Source organism: Thamnophis sirtalis, unplaced genomic scaffold, assembly GCF_051295495.1.
Source record: "Thamnophis sirtalis isolate CommonGarterSnake01/CBP01778 unplaced genomic scaffold, rThaSir2_p1.2 scaffold_10, whole genome shotgun sequence".
Lineage (NCBI taxonomy): Eukaryota > Metazoa > Chordata > Lepidosauria > Squamata > Natricidae > Thamnophis > Thamnophis sirtalis.
This window is the reverse complement of record NW_028261390.1, coordinates 21,048,531-21,067,908: the sequence shown is the minus strand read 5'-3', so window position 1 is coordinate 21,067,908 and position 19,378 is coordinate 21,048,531. Positions and strand designations below refer to the sequence as shown.

The 19,378-nt window shown below is 40.4% G+C and overlaps 1 protein-coding gene across 2 annotated transcripts in view; it reads right to left on the bottom strand.

Annotated features, from left to right (window-relative positions):
• Positions 1 to 19,378, bottom strand: part of ARHGEF38 (Rho guanine nucleotide exchange factor 38) — a 54,732-nt gene that overhangs the window by 1,182 nt on the left and 34,172 nt on the right. The window contains exons 5-12 of one of the 2 annotated variants that reach the window (XM_014062112.2): positions 18,978 to 19,177; positions 15,199 to 15,332; positions 12,486 to 12,590; positions 9,629 to 9,751; positions 5,295 to 5,630; positions 3,306 to 3,446; positions 2,239 to 2,437; positions 336 to 598 (exon numbers count right to left, since the gene is read on the bottom strand). In XM_014062112.2, coding sequence (XP_013917587.2) covers positions 336 to 598; positions 2,239 to 2,437; positions 3,306 to 3,446; positions 5,295 to 5,630; positions 9,629 to 9,751; positions 12,486 to 12,590; positions 15,199 to 15,332; positions 18,978 to 19,177 — 1,501 coding nt within the window. The remainder of the gene's footprint in view (positions 1 to 335; positions 599 to 2,238; positions 2,438 to 3,305; positions 3,447 to 5,294; positions 5,631 to 9,628; positions 9,752 to 12,485; positions 12,591 to 15,198; positions 15,333 to 18,977; positions 19,178 to 19,378) is intronic. The other variant, XM_087724177.1, reaches the window with a different exon arrangement.

The window sequence follows — 19,378 nt, the reverse complement described above, 5'->3', positions numbered from 1 at the left end:
CTCCACGCACACGTGGAAACATATGACTAGTTTTTCTTTTTCTTTCTTTTTCTTTCTTCTTTTCCCCTAATTACTTGTATTTTATTCGTTATACTATTTATGTTGTTTGTATTTGTTGTCATGGATTGCACCAGTGGGCTAAAACCCATTCTTTTCTGAGATCAGACTATACAAAAAAGAATTGGCAAGATTAGTAGATGCTGCAATTCATTTATCTGGAGAAGAAAAATGAATGGGCAGCTACAGTTAAAAAGTGGTGGGCAGCAACTACATTCATCCCTGAATTCATCCCCTCTCCTTTTTTTAAATAAAAGGACTGGTTATGAAATGCTTACCTGTTGCTCATCTGTTTCATAAAAGCTCTCCAATTCTGAGCTATTCGCAGATTCTTTTTCACAAAGGCTATTATAGGAAGAGTCACTGCCACTTCTTTTGTGTCCTGTGGGTTTTGTAATGTTGTCATCCAGTGATCGTGAAGAGACAAAAAGGCTGATGTTATCAAAGTCACCATCACAGAAATCGTTTTCCCCAGGATTTTTTTGTGCCTTGGCTGGTTTATAGGGTTTCAGGAAGGAAGAATAAACGTATCCTTTTAGAACTATACGTAGGGAAGAGAAGAAGAAAAAGGCCAAGAGTATCAAAACGTTGGGTTTTTTATTTTATTGTAAGAACCTTAAATTATTGCAAGTTAAAAGGAGAAACAGAGATATTGCAATCTGAAAACCCAGTGAAAGTTGAAGGAGTCATGAAAATGCTTTAAAACATTGCAAACTAAACAATCTAATTAACATTATACTATCAATTGTGTTTTGTTCTGTTTTGGCAAGTCAGGTTTCAGGTTTCGTTTTATTTATATGTCGCCCTATTCCCGGCGGGACTCAGGGCGGCGCACAAACCCAAGGGGGAAAGGGAAACACAAAAAGTACAAATACAAGCATTTAAAAATAGCCAACAACCACACAGATCGAGAGGGGAAGGGAACCCATCAACCCCAGGCCTGCCGACACAGCCAGGTTTTAACGGCTTTTCGGAAGGCCTGGAGAGAGGTGAGGGTCCGAATCTCTGCGGGGAGTTCGTTCCAAAGGGCCGGAGCTGCCACAGAGAAGGCCCTCCCCCGGGTTGTAGCCAGATGGCATTGGCTGGTAGACAGAACCCGGAGGAGGCCAACCCTGTGTGATCTGATGGGTCTTTGGGAGGTAATTGGCAGCAGGCGGTCTCTCAAGTCCTTATCCCAAACCAGTATTCAGGTTAGCTAGGCTTAGTACTTGTGATGCAAACTCTGACATGTTCACTAGATTGACTAGAATATTTCTTCCAAGTTCTACAAGGCACTGCCATAAAGTTGCAAAGAAGACAGTCATTAAAGATGGGTAAGAACCAGGCGTAAAGGCTCGATAGTTTATATGGACTGCCTTCTAGTTAAGTCAGGAAATTTCACATAAATCTCCCGACAGTGGCTGCCAGGAAGTAGAAATTCATGAATCTTAAAATTGCAGGGGATGGGAAATATGGCTCTAGAGCAGGAGTGTCAAAGTTGATTTCATTGAGGGATGCATCAGGGTTGTGTTTGACCTCAGGGCACCGGGGGGGGGGGCATGGGGATTTGGCCAGCATGCTCTTACTTGTGTCAGGGGGCGCCTGTGGTGGCCTGAGTTTTCTGCCAGAGAAAACAGGCTCCTGAGCTTCATTTTTGGCTGTGATGGCCTCTTGCAACCTTTTGCCAGTGAAAATGGAGCTCGGGGGGGGGGGCACATGCGGCCTTCGTAACCTCTGTCAGCTGGCAAAGGCGCCATGGGCCGGTTCTTTACTGTTTCCACGGCAGCCTCATGGGCCAGATCTAAGCATCCCATGGGCCGGATCCAGCCTCTAGTCCTTGAGTTTGACACCCCTGCTCTAGAGAGCTGAATACTTTAAAAACTTTGAAAAAATCCAAATGCATGTTGAACTGGATTCAGAAGAATTGGAAGATTAGTTAAGATGATTTGACTACCTTATTTGTTTTAATGTATTTAATTGTTGGACATTCACTTTCGCTGGACAGATGGATAGCACAAACAAACAATTATTATTTAAGTCAAAAACCCATAGCCATTTAGGAATAGCAATATAGAAATGAAAATAATAAGAGGTGAATCAGTGATTAAACGGAATTGTCCATTAATCCCTATTAATGGACCCTTCCTATAGTCTCTGCAACTAGGGCATATCTATACTAAGAGTACAATGTGAAGTACTTACTTCCAGTATCAACAAGCCACCTGCCTGTACAGCCAAAAGGATCCTTTTGGTCTATGACAGCCACCACATCTCCTTCATAAAGATCAATATCCAACTCCTGTGTAGCATTGCAGTTACGCTTGGCTTGGTATAGCAAGTCCACATTGTACATAGAAAATAGCATTAACCGGTGGACTTCTTTCTGACGGGGAAATTCAGGCTGGAAACAAAAAGCTGATTGAAAAAACTAATATACCATGGAACAGCATCCTCACTATTAATTGCAATTTTCTACATAGTGTGATTTCAGTCCTGGCCTGGTTTAAAATAAGAAAAGCCTTATTTAGCTATGATCTGTCAAATAAACCACAATTAGCCAAAGCCAAACTCAAATCCAAAATCACATTATGGTTTAGCCCAATGTACGAATCCAGTCTTACTATTCACATACTTGTACTGGTTCATATTTTTGAAGCTATGCAATTCCTCTTCCACAAAGCATAATAAATTTGCCTTGTTTCTCTCGGTTTTAATACATTCATTCGGTGAATTAATATAAGGCATTTGAACTTATCCTATAGTAATTCACATCACAAGGCACATCCTTTAGAAATTAGCTATCCATGATAATACTATTTTATGCATGGAATGATATACATCAAATTGTAGATATACTGTACATCAAGACTTAGCTGCTACTTCCTAAGCATCTGATATTGTTAGCATGAAGCAGATCGGAGTGGAAACTGGGATCCATACATCACCAAAAGTAATGTTTATTTGTTAGAATTGTACCTGCTTCAGTGCAGGCTACTCAGTCATGGTTTAGCTTGTATGCACTTAGCCATAGTAGGTTTTTGGTTTTACAGTATACCCAAAGGAGATCTCTAGATTGAATATTAAGATGGTGAATCCCTAGCTCATGGGTGTCAAACTCGCAGAATTATGTGATGTTTCACGAAGTTTTCCCCTGCACAGAGCTGGGGTGGGCGTGTCCTGCATGCAACACATCTGGCCACGTGGGCTACCAGTTTGACAACCCTGCCCTAGCTTGACATAATTACGCAATTTAATAGCCAGTTACATACCTGGAGAGAGACAGGCCTCTTTTTTTCAAAACTCAGCTTTCTTTCAATAAAAGTTGCACAGTGGTTTTCCTTGATACAATTCAAATTGTGAACATCTTCAAGAACCTGGTCATGTATTTCACTGATAGTTGGAGACGTTTTCTGCAAATGGTAAAAGAAACTCAAGATTACCTAACCATTCATCAACTGCATGTATGATGAAGCTTCTATTAAGAGCTATATCTCTATCAGAGATTACAATAGACACATATTAACACAATTAACACATTGTATCTACATCTGCTTACCGGCCATTGTGCAAGCACATTTCCAGGTTTCCAACATCTTATTGCCTAACAGTGCTGAATCAGAAAACATTGGATAGCAAAAGACCCAGCTGAGTAAATTTAAATGTCATATGCAAGGGATATGCCGCTTCCAGATAACACAATCTGTTCTGCTTACTTAATTGGCGTTTAATCAACAAATGGCTGTGCAGAAAATTGCTCTCATAATTTATACTGATGTGCACCTTCCCTATAAGAGCACGGTGATTCATGTGGTTGGAACGCTGCGGAGGAAGTTAGCAAGCCCACATTTGAGATCCAGGGCTACCATGGTACAGGGTTCAGCTCTTGTCCTTCACTCCAGCTCTTGCCAAGGACATGAAAAGGAGTGCCAAACTGGGCGTGCCCAAGGCAGCAGTGATGACATCGGCTAATAGCACTAGTAATAGGACTTAGAATTATATACTGCTTTACAGTGCTTTACAGCCCTCTCAAGTTTACAGAGTCAGCATATTTCCCCCAACAATTTTGGTCCTTATTTTACCCACCTCGGAAGAATGGAAGGCTGAGTCAACCATGAGCCTGGTGAGATTTGAACTGCTGATCTGCAGTCAGCTGGCAGGCAGCAGAAGTAGCCTGCAATACTGCACTCTAACCACTGGCCCACCATGGCTCATCGTTGAGCATAAATACAGTATATGAGGTTTAATATTGGGATGTGTCCAATCTTGGCAGCTTTAAGACTTGTGGACTTCAACTCCCAGAATTCCCCAGCCAGCCATGTTGAAGTCCAGAAGTCTTAAAGTTGCCAAGATTGGATACATCCCAATATTAAACCTCATATATTGTATTTATGCTCAGATTGGAAGTGTGTGTAGCCAGGGACACCTTGGAATGATGGAAAATATGTAACAGAAGCAACAACATCAATATTAATCCTTCTCCCAACTAATTTCCATACTACCTTTGAAAAAAATTGCATAGGTGAAACTACCAATGATGCCGTTGAAAATGGAAAGTGCAGACCCAATCTAAAAAAAAACCCACACTCCAGCCCTATCAACATTTCATCTACCAGCAATGTAATACCACATCTTCAAAAAGGTCTCCAGTATTTTTTTATTATTCAATTGGATGAAGGTGAATTTACAATCTGGAACTGCGCCGCCTGTGGTCAGACCTAAGCGTAGTACACAAAATTGTCTGCTACAATGTCCTATCTGTCAACGACTTCTTCAGCTTCAACCGCAATAATACATGGGCAAACAATCAATACAACCTCAAGGTAAACCGCTCCAAACTCAATTGTAGAAAATACAACTTCAGCAACAGAATGGTCAACGCCTGGAATGCTCTACCTGACTCCATTGTTACATCCTCAAACCCCCACAGCTTCAACCCCAAACTGTCTACCATTGACCTCACCCCATTCCTAAGAGGTCCGTAAAGGGGGTTGTGTGCATAAGCGCACCAGCGTACCTACCGTCCTTGTCCTCCTGTCCCCATTTATTTGTATTCATTTCTTTCGTTCATGTTTATACTTACACCTGCTATCTTGAACATGTTTGACAAACTAATAAATAAATATTTTTTTTCTTCAGAGACAATCATTTCAGATCAAACGTCACCAGTTAAAACATGAAAGGCATTTTGAATTGCAAATATAAGAAGCCACCTTCAGAGAATAAAGAATCACAAACTACTTTCAGCAGGGTGTCAGTACCTCCGGTTTAATTGCTAGTAATTGGGATTCGTTGGTTGAAAAGGATTGTGATGCCGATGACATCATGTCTTTCAGGAGAGTGATGAGACAACATAGGCAACTGGTTACAATTTTCTTTGCTGCTTCATTGAATCGCTGGAGCTCCTCCACCAGCTGTGCATTGAGGGCCTCGTATTCTTTCCTGGCCAGATCAGTATCATCCCCTGAAGCCTTTTGATACAAGCTGTTATAATCCAGAAGTTTGTCATAACGCTTTTGGATAAGCTTCTGGGGGCCGAGGAAGAGAGTCTGCAGGGCAGTTAGTGGTGTCAACACCAACTTCTCTACTTGATTCAGCTTCATGCATTGGAAGAAAGAAAGGCAAAAGATATACGTCAGAGCAAAGAAATCAGCAACATTCCCATTCGATAAACATTAGCATAACTTTTTTTTCAATTTAAGTTTTTTTTTAAAAAAACCACAAATAATACAAACAGTACATATAGATCTGAATACAAAAAAAAAGAATGAAAAAAGAAAAAAACATATTACAATGCACCCCCACCTCCTGGAGACCTTCCCCCCCCACTTATATTTCTTCATCTATAACAACTAAAAGATATATTCCAATTGTGCCATTATCCCCTCCAAAACAGTGTATAACAGCTGCTCCTGGAGGATTGCGCAGGCGCTGTATGCGTTCTGCGCATGCGTAGAAGCGCAGAATTCATAAAAACCGGGTAAGGAGCGGGCGCAGGGGGGGGGGGCTTCACCGTTCCCGGAAGTTACTTACTTCCGGGCTCGGCGACCAACCGGATCGCAGGGACCGGTGCGAACCGGTCGAAACCCACCCCTGGTCCTTATCCCCCATATTTCCAAGTATGTCAGCACACTCAAAGCGCCTCCTAGTTGAGCACTACAGACAACAGTATAGTCCCAAACAAGGCAGTTTATGTCTTGCATATATTAGCCAAATTTGCAGATGACACCAAGCTGGCAGGAATAGCCAACACTCCAGAAGATAGGCTTAAGATACAAAAGGATCTTGACAAACTTGAACATTGGGCACTATCTAATAAAATGAAATTCAATGGTAAAAAGTAAGGTTCTATATTTAGGCAACAAAAACGAAATGCACAGGTACAGTATAGGTGGTATCTTGCTCAATAGTAGTAACTGTGAAAGGGATCTTTGAGTCCTAGTGGACAACCATTTAAATATGAGCCAGCCGTCTGCAGCAGCTGCCAAAAAAGCCAACATAGTTCTAGGCTGCATAAATAGAGGGATAGAATCAAGATCACGTGAAGTGTTAATACAGCTTTATAATGCCTTGGTAAGGCCACACTTGGAATACTGCATTCAGTTTTGGTCACCATGATGTAAGAAAGATGTGGAGACTCTAGAAAGTGTGCAGAGAAGAGCAACAAAGATGATTAGGGGACTGGAGACTAACCCATGAAGAATGGTTGCAGGAACTTGGTATGTCTAGTTTAATGAAAAGAAGGACTAAGGGAGACATGATAGCAGTGTTCCAATATTTCAGGGGCTGCCACAAAGAAGAGAGAGTCAAACTATTCTCCAAGGCACCTGAGGGTAGAATAAGAAGCAATGGGTAGAAACTAATCAAGGAAAGAAGCAACTTAGAACTGAGGAGAAATTTCCTGACGGTTAGAACAATTAATCAGTGGAACAGCTTCCCTCCAGAAGTTGTGAATGCCCCAACACTGGAAGTCTTTAAGAAGATGTTGGATAGCAATTTGTCTGAAACAGTATAGGGTTTCCTGCCTAGGCAGGGGGTTGATTAGAAGACCTCCAAGGTTCCTTCCGACTCTGTTATTGTATTGTATTGTATTGTATTGTATTGTATTGTATTGTATTGTATTGTATTGTATTGTATTGTATTGTATTGTATTGTATTGTATTGTATTGTATTGTATTGTATTGTATTGTATTGTATTGTATTGTAAGGTGAAATTGAACTTTGTATTTATGGCATACTGGCCAGAATACATGTAGTCCTTGACTTACAAAAGGTCATTTAGTGACCGTTCAAACTTACAACAGCACTGAAAAAAGTGATTTATGACCATTTTTCGCACTTATGACCATTGTAGCATCCCCTTGGTCATGTGATCAAAATTCAGATGCTTGGCAACTGACTCATATTTATGACAGCTGGAGTTTCCCAGGGTTATGTGATCACCTTTTGCAAACTTCTGACAAACAAAGTGAATGAGCAAGCCAGATTCACTTAACAACCCTAACCCTAACTTAAAACTGCAATGATTCACTTAACCATTGTGGCAAGAAAACTCATAAAGTAGGACAGAACTCACTTGACAAATGTCTCACTTAGCGACATAAATTTTGGGCTCCATTGTGGTCGTACGTTAAAGACTACCTGTATATCCTAACTGATTAGTATCAGAGGTGGATTCTTACCAGTTCGCACCAGTTCGGTAGAGCTGGTAGTGGAACTGGTGAGTAGGTTGCTGAACCAATAGGGGCATGTTCACCATGCCTCCAAATCAGTTCCCACGACATCTTTTTTGGACATTTTTTAATGTTCTGCGCATGTGCAGACCTATTTACAGGTAACTGCACACGAGTGCAGAGTGTATGCACTGAACCGGCAATAATGCTGGCAGAAACCCACCTCTGCTTAGTACCACCTTTACAATTAGTGGGGAGAGATACATGTGGCATAGAGAGAATTAAGGTTCGTATTCAACTTTAATCTTGCCTATCTTTCTAAAAAGTATTGTGTGAAAGTCTGAACTGAACCCTGGATGGCAGCAGAGATCAATATCTGTGGGATCCTATCATGAAAAGAATGTCACATGCAGAATTATAACTTAAAGTATGAGAGAATTAAGTGACAAAAAGGGAAGGAAGGAAGGAAGGAAGGAAGGAAGGAAGGAAGGAAGGAAGGAAGGAAGGAAGGAAGGAAGGAAGGAAGGAAATGTTCTATGTATCCAGGAAACTAAGAGAAAGGACAATGTAGCTGAATAAAGATAATCTGTTCTCATAGTGTTAGTGAAGACATCTCAGGATGTGAAATAGTAAAGCTATTTATAGCCTATATTTCCTAGTAATAAATGCCTGGTTATTATTATTTTTTAAATTTAATCTTCATGTTTGGAGAATCTTGCTAAATTCCTGGTTGTCTTGGGAGAATCAATTTAGATAATGAATAATAAGATGAAAACCTAATTCAAAAATACAGAATTTCCATGCCATAAGTTTAAGTTACAAATCTAGGGCTGAAGTTTCTGTTCAGGTATAAAATTTACTGGGTGAGTCACATTTTCTATTTTAATTTACCTTGCAAAGTTGTTGCAAGAATAAATATGGGGAAAGACATACTAGATTTTCTTCCTTTTGAAGACCACAGGGTAGATGGCTGACATGACTTTTAGCCTCAAAACAGGCATTTATGGTGCAGGGATGGGTTCCAGCTGCCCCTACTACTAGTTTGCTCAAGGCACATGAGCAGTACTAAAAAAAAACAAGATGGCACCGCCTATGGCACTGCCAAGAGACTCGGTTCATGGGCGTGGCTGGCCGAGTTACTACCTACTTGGCCAAACCGGTCCGAACCGGCAGGAACCCACCTCTGGTGTGGTGGGCCTATGCCTTGACTCAGAAAGTCAAGTTTGTGCTGAGCAAGATTTTTTTTTAATAGAATAGAATAGAATAGAATAGAATAGAATAGAATAGAATAGAATAGAATAGAATAGAATAGAATTCTTTATTGACCAAGCGTGATTGGACACACAAGGAATTTGTCTTTGGTGCATATGCTCTCAGTGTACATAAAGAAAAATAAAATGGAATACATTCATCAAGAATCATAAGATACAACACTTAGTGATAGTCATAGGTTACTAATAAGCAGTCAAATTATACTAGGAAACAAATAAAACAATATAAATTTTAAAGATACAAGCAACATGGTTATAGTCGTAAGTGGGAAGAGAGTCTCCCTAATCTACATTCTTCATTTACCTTCAATTCATTTTCAATTCATACCTTTTGAATTATTCTTCCAATACGGAAGAATTTTGTATATACTTACAAGCAGGGATGTCAAACTCGTGGCTTGCAGGCCAGATGCATCATGCGCTGGCCACGCCCACACCCAGTTTAGTGAAGGGGGGAAAAGTTGCGATACATCATGTGACGATGCTGTGATGATGCAAGTTTGACACCCCTGACTTACAGTAAATCGGAATCTGTGGTAACTAGGCTAAAAAACAAAGTACTTTCTCTTAGATTCGTTATGCAATAATACAAGCAGCAGATTGCACAAAATCTATTCCAATTCTTTGAAATCTATGTATTCAAGAACTTACAAACAGTTTGCTGGGATGCCCAGCATTAATCAATGCGTCTGAAGATCTGTTTGCTCCATCTTCATTCTCATGTAGCAGATCCTGAAGATCAGTTATACACTGTGCTCCAAGAAATACAGAGTCCTGAAAAAAATGAAATAGGCAAAAGAATGTTACATATACGCACAAACCACCACCCTTATGCATGTACACTGGTTCAATAGTTGCAGTAAGAATTGAATACTTATTTATGATACAATCTGCTTGCTACCATTTGCTGCAATATTTATAAAGCTGCTATGTAGATTTGTGTGTTAATAATCCAATTTGCCTTGAATTCGTGAAATGAATGAAATGCCTTTTTGGGTAGGTATACAAACGCGCACAGTTAAACCTCTATTTTTTTATTTTTGTGTGTGTGCCTACATGTTATTCTTGACTCCTGGTAACTGCTTGGACTTGTCTCTACAGTTTTCTTGGCAAAACCTCAGAAGTGGTTTGCCACTGTCTAATTCATAGGGCTGAGAGATAACGACTGGGCCAAGTTCACCCATTTGGTTTGTTCCTAAAACACAGGATTAGATTCATAGTCTCCCAGTTTCTACCCTGGTGCTTTAACCACAACACCAAACTGGCTCTCTAAAGCCCTAACTACATAAGTGAAAACAAAACAAAAATCCAGCATTTCATCCCTTTCGTTTTGTTTCGACGTGTAAAATTGCAAGAAAAAGAGAGTGGCAAAGATGATAATCAGACAGTGCATGTTAAAAAGCTGATAACCTGTCCTTTCAAAGACATTAAAGCCACATAATTATTCAAATGAGTCCATTAGGCCAAAGCAAACGCCCAGCCACCTATAGCCTCATTTCACAAATTTGGTGGCCGTATAAATCATTTAAATAAATACATTAATAATAATAATTTCTGAACTAGATACAAAAGGCACCAAATCAGAAGATGATAATGGTCAAGATCAGAGGTGTCAAACTCAAGGCCTGTGGGCCGGATCCGGGTGCTTAGATCTGGCCTGCAGGGCCACCCTGGAAACAACGAAGGACTGGCCTAGGGTGTCTCTGCCAGAAAAGACGGAATTCGGGAGGGCCGTGTGTGGCCCTCCTGAACTCTGTTTTTGCTGGCAGAGGGTTGCAGGAGGGCATCACAGCTGAAAACAGAGCTCATGTGGGCTGCCCACAGTCCTCCCAAGCTCCATTTTCACTGGCAGAGGGTTGCTGGAGGTCTTCACAGCCAAAACCAGAGCTCACATGGGCCACCTACAGCACTTCTAATCTCTGTTTTCACTATCAGAGGGCTGCAGCAGGCCATTGCAGCTGAAAACGGAGCTCACATGGGATGCCCGCAGCCCTCCCGAGCTTCATTTTCACTGGCAGAGGGTTGCAGGAGGTCCTCACAGCTGAAAACGGAGCTCACATGGGCCGCCCACAGACCTCCCAAGCTCCATTTTCACTGGGAGAGGGTTGCAGGAGGCCCTCACAGCAAAACCAGAGCTCATGTGAGCTACCTGCAGCTCTTCTGAACTCTGTTTTTGATGGCAGAGGGCTGCAGGAGGCTGTCACAGGCAAAAATGGAGCTCATGTGGACTACCCATGGTCCTCCTGAGCTCTGTTGGCAGAGGGCTGTAGGAGGCTGTTGCAGCCAAAAACGGAGCTCAGGAGCCCATTTTCACTGGCAAAGTGTTAGAGCCACCACAGCTACCCACGACATGAGTTATGTCAAGCTGGCCACACCCACCTTGGCCTCCGAAGTCAAACGTAGCCCTCAATGAAATTGAGTTTGACACCTCTGATCTAGACAAAGATCAATACACCTAGAAAACTTCTCACAGACACAGGGTAGGAATACAGGTAACCAAAGCAGGATAAAAAGAATGTTGTGAATAGATATTGCATCTATGTCAGCTTTTGATCCTGTTTTCCATATTTCTTTGCAGCTGGACTCCAGTTTGGTAACTCTGACTTCTGCAGAGGAGTCTTATCCAGAGCCTGCAAGGATGTGATTAGTCTATGAAAATGATCTCTTGGATGAGACCTGAAGCATGCAGTAGATCTATAAAGAAATTGACTGGAGATTTCAGATTTCAAATGGAAGATTATGTTTTTTCAATAGTACATTATCAGTAATAACTTATGTAATACATAATACATAAATCTGAAAACTTTCTCTGATTACTTATTGTATCCACCATTCAGCATTCTCATACCACACAGGCCCAAAGATTTATGGTCTGACTTGCATATTAAAGTAAGCCATGAGTTACTTAACAATTGTTTGTAATAACTGAACAAACCATAATTGATTGCACAACAGATAGCCAAACTATTTTTAACAATGGCTTCAAATACTGTGCAAACAATATAATCCAGGGGTGGTTCCAGCTGGCTTTACTGCCGGTTCAGTCATCCACGCACTGGATGCATGCTGCGCACACATGCGTAGTTCAATTAAAATTGTTCTCTGCATGCGCAGAACTAAAAAACAAGATGGCGGCAGTGACGGCTGTGACTGAGGAACCAGTTCGGGGGTGTGGCAGGCCTGGGTTGCTGCCGGTTCCAGCGACCCAGGCCGCCATACCACTACAGGTTCAGCCGAACCAGGCTGAACCGGTAGAAACCCACCACTGATATAATCTAAAAGTGTGATTTGCCAGTAGACACACTAAATGAAGTTTAAATCTTCACGTAATGGTTCGAGAATTCATTTCAAAATACTGTTTCTGACATTTTTAATATGGATTAAGAGGAGAGCTTCAGTATTTTCTTCCCGTCCATGAGATCAATTTAGGATTTGAATCAGGTTTGACCAGTCAAAATGTTGATTTGCAACTTGCGAACGGTGAGCAATATTGTTACATAACACTTACTTCTAAATGCTGAAGAGACAATGGAATATTCTTCACACATAGTTTGACTGTCTTTTCTAAGCTTTTGAATAACTTCTCCTCTTTATTAAAAACTTCATCTTTCACCTAAAGCCACAAAAATATTATAGTTAGGATAAGAACGTAATTGCTAATAGTAATGTTGAAATGACTTGGAGTTTCTTTCCAGTGGTCTGTTGAGGCATAACAATAAATAACAGTTTAAGGGAATATTAAAATACCTTCACTGCGATTCTGGTTACATTTCTTTAATTTCAATCCCGTGGGGTCCTTGTTGCTCTCTGAGCTTGGTGTTTCTTGCAGACATTTTATTACCAACTGTTGAGGACTTGGAAAGTCCTTGACATACGACCTGGCAGCTAGCAACAGGCCAGGCTGTGCCCTGATCATCCTTCCGCCGATCCTCAAAACCAACCTCAGTAGCATCAGCAGTGCCCTGAGTATGTTATCTAGTTTGGTAATGAAATGTCTGCAAGAAAGAACAAAAAAAGAAAAAGAAAAAGAAAAGAACTCAGAGACCAGCAAGTATCCCACAGTTCACCTCACTGCTACAAATATTCTCTTCCATCATTTTCAGGCCTCTTTATTATTATCCAACAATGAATATTGACATGTTTCATAGACAGGCATTTTTAACTTCCCCTCATTGTTGGGGGCAATAGAGTGACTCTGTAAACTGCTTCGAGAGGGCTGTAAAGCACTGTGAAGTGGTATATAAGTGCTATTACATGGGAAGTTTCATTGTGTTAGCTGCCTAGAGCTATTTAAGTGACATGGACAATTGTATACATCTAATAAATAAATACATGTATACATCTACTTAATAAATAAAAATATAAAAAAATAAGGGAGGGTTTTCTGGGATTGTTTTCATTTCTTTCATGACAGGTGAGATCTTGAGGGAAGCATATAAAGTCATAATTTCTGTTAAAAAGATACTTAATTTAAGAATCTTGTGTCTTTGGGATCTTTGAAACAGTAATTTTGTGCTTTCAATGAGCAAATATGAAATTGGTAATTGAGTTTAGCCTTATCTAATCTGGCTATATTAGGTCATACATACACTCACAAACTTTTGGAATGCTTGCGATTTGTACACTATAAAATACATCTGTTAAAAGCTTTTATGGAAAACAAAATCCTACTACGACTGATAGAATTTACTTTGCCAAACAGAAGAGGGTCAGTAATTGATTAAAGAAGTTAGAAGCTGCTGTAAATGTCAGCAATGGAAAATGTGACCTGAAGCAATAACTTAGAACCAGTGACGTGCGGTGAGGTTTATGGCTGGTGAGGCACTGATGTCACACACACACACACACACACACACACACACACAGAGGCAGATGTCACACAAGGGCTCTCATCATGAGAGCGTTATCAAGCTGCACAGATATTTTTTTTGACCGTATCATTCCACACAGCTGATAAGAACTGGCACAGAATCAAGATCTACAAACTTTTATTGTCAGTTCAGATTTCTGAATTTCATTGTTAACAAGTAGGGCAGGCTGTGTTAGAGAATCAGAATGGCTGCCGCATGCTAATAAGTGTCGATACTGGCTGAGATGGAGAAGCAGTTAACTAAACTGAAGCTAGTTTCCTCTATTTTTAGGCATTGATCCAAATGTGAACTAGTAAAGCTTTGAAATTAATCGAGCTGCCAATTACAATAACCTCATCTGAAGCCCCATTTTGTCTTTTGTATTGTGTGTTTGAAGTCCCATCTAGGGCAGAAGATTTGACAGACTACTTTGTTTAGTTCTGGCTTTCATTAAAAGTAGTAAGCCACAGAAAAATGGAATTGCTTTTTTGTAGTCAGATGCATTCTCATCAATAAGTAGCACATACTTATGAAGTCAGTCACAGGCCCTTACAAAATATATATTTCATGAGTAAGGTACTGGTTAGCACCACTTTGCTAAGGAAACTGGTTGGGATCAGAAAGCAACGAATTAAGCAAACAACCTGATCACAGTCGCTAATTTGTATATAGCAACTGCAGAATTGTGGCATATAAAAACATTCTCGTTAAAGTAAATTATGTGCTCCAGGTTTCCTAACACCTTGAGAAATGCATGGGCCATTGATAAAACCTGTTTTGGAATGGGCAAATAGTAAGGACATAATAGGAGGAAAAGGAATGATACCCAACGAATGAAAATGCTTAGTACTCTGAACAATAACTCTCTTAAAAGCCTTAAAGCAATGGCTGGATTTACGTGATGCACTAAGCCAGGGGTGTCAAACTCAGGGCCCACAAGCTGGATCTGATCCAGGGAGTCGACCTGGAAATATCAAAGGACTAGCCCGCGGTGCCTGTGGCAGCCAAAATGTTCTGGCCAGCAAAGTGCTGCAGGAGGTTGTCCAGGCCAAAAAAGGGCCATGGGGGGACCCATGCCCCACTTTAGCTGGCAGGATGCTACAGGAGGCATCCATCCTGTCTCCCCGCACCTGGCTGGCCCGCAGAGAATTACAATGCTAATCTGGCCCTCAAAGAAATCCAGTTTGACACCCCTGCACTAAGCCATAACAAAGTTGACTTAGTTGTGGCTTAAGCATGTTGCATGAAATCGGCCACTGTGGATTGCAAATTATTGATGTGAGTAAATCCAGCAAATGTTTGATTACCCAAGAAATCACATCTAAATACACCATAGTTTAGTATGATGTGCAAACACAATGAGTGATTTACCTGAGGCTCTCCTCCTGTCAGAATCTTCAGGTGACCAGTCACTCTCTTGGACTTTTTACTAATTGAGTGAATATTTAACCTTGAAAATTTATCCTTCAAAGATTCATCTTCATCATTCTTCTTATACTTAAGCACTGTAATCAGACAAATCGCATTAAAAATAACAATGTACTGATAAGGCACCAGAGAAGTTCTATCTACTTTTTTAAAAATGCTATCACAGATTACAGAAATAAAGAAACAGAGGCTACAATTTGTTCTACCGATGCAAAGAAGAGATAATTAAGTCCTGATGACTACATAAACTTTTTAAAAGTTTAGTTTCACTAAATGTTACTGTCATTTTCAATAGCAGCCTTTATTCTATTTATTGCGAAATGCATAGATGCTTGAATTCTATAGCAATTATCATGTGTTTGCAAAGCAAAATTCTTAGTGAATCTATCAGGGAGAAGTTCTGATACAATAAGAAAAACATGCTTAATTTTATTTATATGCCTTGAGCAAATGCAAGCATCTAATACTAGAGCTGTAGCAATTTTTCAAATCTTCTCATGCAGTAAGATAAATAAAATGGGAACAAAATGTTCTGGGATTTAATGATTTTTTCGTCTATGAATAAGCATATATTGCTCTTTATGAAGAACAATAGCCCAAGGAATTCCCATATAAAGAGATGAGAAACCCATGAAATCTAAATGCAGGGAATGTTTATCACTTTGAAGTTAGTAATTGTTGAAAACTGAATTGTGAACCAGATGAATATTGCTTTGATCCTACAAAGAATATGTAGGTGCTATAATATGTTTAAACATGCTATATTATGTTTAATGATCCAGTCAAATATCATGGCCATTGTCTATATTTCAACATCACAATAAACTATTTTCTCACAATATGAATTGGTTTAGCTTTTTTTAAGGGGTTATGGGCCCCTGACTATGTCTTCCTCAAGCTTAGCTCTTGGGAAGTGTTTTTATTGGACTCCAAGATAGCAATAGCAATAGCAGTTATACCGCTTCATAGGGCTTTCAGCCCTCTCTAAGCGGTTTACAGAGTCAGCATATCGCCCCCACAATCTGGGTCCTCATTTTACCCACCTCGGAAGGATAGAAGTCTGAGTCAACCCTGAGCCGGTGAGATTTGAACCGCTGAACTGCAGATAGCAGTCAGCTGAAGTGGCCTGCAGTACTGCACTCTACCCACTGCGCCACCTCTTGGAATTGTGAAATTCCAACCAATGTGTTGATGGATAGAAACAGAGAGTTAGAGATAATGCTAATAATTTGCTGCCATCTAATAGTTGTTTAGATTTTTGCAGCCCTACTTTGTGGTCAGATTAAGTTCTGTGTATGGTGTCCAAATACAGAATATGCCTATCCAAAAATAAGCCAAAGTGTAGATTATTGTCATTAAATGTGTGCTGAATTTACAAATCATATTAATACAAATTGGGATTAATTTGATTTTAACTTACCATACCATATATGACATATGAATGGACACTATATGTGAAACCAGCCAATTGTAGGTTCTTCAATAGTTAAACAGATTAGGGCGCTTGTACAGGTAATACTCAGTTCAGGACCACAGTTGAGAGCAAAATTATAGTCATATGTCATTGTGGTCATTAAGCAAGATGCCCACCGAATTCCAGCAATCCCTACTGCAGTTGTTATTTTGGAGCATGTGGTGGTGCCTCAGGTAGAGGGGGAGGCCCTGGATTGCTGAATGGTCATAAATCGAGGAGAACCTATATAACATTTGGAAAGGTCTCTGAATCCTGATCTTATGTCTAGCTACATTTTGGGGCTTAATAAGTGGATGTTGATTCTTTCATATTTCTTTCAGGAATGCTTTGTTCAAACCAAATGAATTTTAAAATTTAATGCTATGTGTAATTATTGTAGCTTGAATTTGACTTAAGTTCCTATCTGAATGCCTTTATTTCAACAATCTATCCTTCTGTAGGATGTATTACCTCTGCAAATGCATTTGGCATACTTTCCCTATGCAGAACAATCATTCTGAAATCAGACAAATACCGTATTAAAGTGACGGAATGACTTTCCTAAAATTAAAGATCCCATAACATAAGAATCCTATAGGAACAGGTCCACTGTCTTCAGAAGTGGCATTCAGCTGGTTCAGACCAGTTCTAGCAAACTGGTAGTGGTAATTTTGAGTAGTTCAGAGAACTGGCAAATACCACCTATGGTTGGTCCCGCCCTCCCGTTCCTACCCTTCCTGTCCTATACTCCCTCGTTTTGTTTAGCTCAGCTGATTCACAGGGCAGAGTGAATTGTTTAGCTCAGCTGAGCTAAACAACAGCTCAGCTCACCAGTGCTGACACCGAGGGAAGACTTTGAGTGCTGCGTGCATGGGAAGCATGTGAGTGCATGCAAAGCACTCTCTCATAGTACTGGTAGGAAAAGATTTGGAATCCCACTGCAGACAGTCTTTAATTCCAAACACATTGCCCATAAATCAGTGGTTCTCAACCTGTGGGTCGCAACCCCTTTTGGGGTCCAATGACCGTTTCACAGGGGTCGCTGACACCAGCACAACTCTAAAGTTTAGACTCCACCTCGGATTCCTTGAAATCCCCGCGGATGGGCTCCAGAATGGCTGCGCAAAGCGTCACCGTGGCGCCATGCTGCAAAAAACATAGGTGAGCGCGCACACCCCATACAATTAGCCCCAGAGACTTCGTAATGGAAGGAAAGTGTTCCTGCGAGGGAGGCTTAGGTCCTGCTCTGGGCTGTAATTGTGCGGGGTGTGCGCTCGGCTATGTTTTCCACACCGCTGCGAGGTACTTTTAACTATATCTAAATCCACAACCAGACCTGTCATCAAGAGCCAAGCTCAGGAGCCCGAATTGGCCCCCATTCACACAATGAAAACCTGCTTGCTAAAAGTACCATAAACCATGCACAAAGGAAAAGAGCAAAAAAAAAAAATAATGCAATGCAAGTAAACAATTTTAAAAATGATACAAGTGGAATTATTATTAGAAATAAAATGTAACAGAGAAAATGATATGTATGAAAATATAAAGTTGGGTTTCCTGAAATGCCACCCCGAGAACCCATCAGAGAAAGTAAATAAGCAAGGGCAAGAACTGAAAGGAGGAAAGATGAGGCGCGAAAGGAAGAAAGGGTAAAGCAGAGGGAGTAAAGGAGGGGAATCAAGAGGAGGAGAGAGGATAAGAGGGAGGAGAAAAGAGGAGGAGAGGAGGAAAGAGAGGGGAAGAAGAAAACATTTTATGGTTGGGGGTCACCACAACATAAGGAACTGTATTAAAGGGTCACGGCATTAGGAAGGTTGAGAATCACTGTTATAAATCAATCCATGGCTTAATTTGTAAACAAATAATTTGGTCAGCTCTTTAGATCAACTCAGATTAATGTGGGATGAAACAGCCCACCCAGGAAAGGCATTTCAGTTGTATATCTAAGCTTTAGCCACACAAAAATTCCTAATAGATTCAGACGAAGATTTGTTTGATCTACAACTCTGTTTTCACAGTGGCCAGCTAAATTTATTGAAAGCTCACAAGAATGGAAACAAGGAGAATGATGCTTTTTCACAGTCATTCCTCAGGTACTTATATTTAAAACAAAGCTGCTTGCTGCTGCTGCTTGCCAAGCTTCAAATTTCATTCCATACAGGGGGGAAATCAATATGGTCCAGCATCTTATTTTCTATCATGGTCATTTCATTGTTCTGAAAAGGTCATACAAGCACCGAGATATCCCATATTGTTGACTTTCTCTTACCTATATCCTTTCTCCTTTTAAGTTCATTTATATTCATATTCATCTCTTTCATAGCAACCAAGGCATCCTGCAAGGCTTTGTGGTCGGGGTGAGACCTAGGGGTGGCATTTAAGAGCTCACACAATAACAAAGGGTACTTCATTACACGTTGTATTGGTTTGATCATCAGAGATCCCATATCTAGAAGATTTGGTTTCCCCCTGAAATTTAAATTAAGCCACGTTAAGTACAAAGGAGAGTTCTTGCAACATAGGGAAGAAGAATAAGAATGTATTTCCTTGTAATAATTAGCTTTCACAACAACCTTACACTAACAGCAATTCTTACCGTAACAAGCTTAGGAGTAGTGGGGAAATGTTAGCATGAGTATTTGATTATTACAATTGCAAATACGCCTAGTT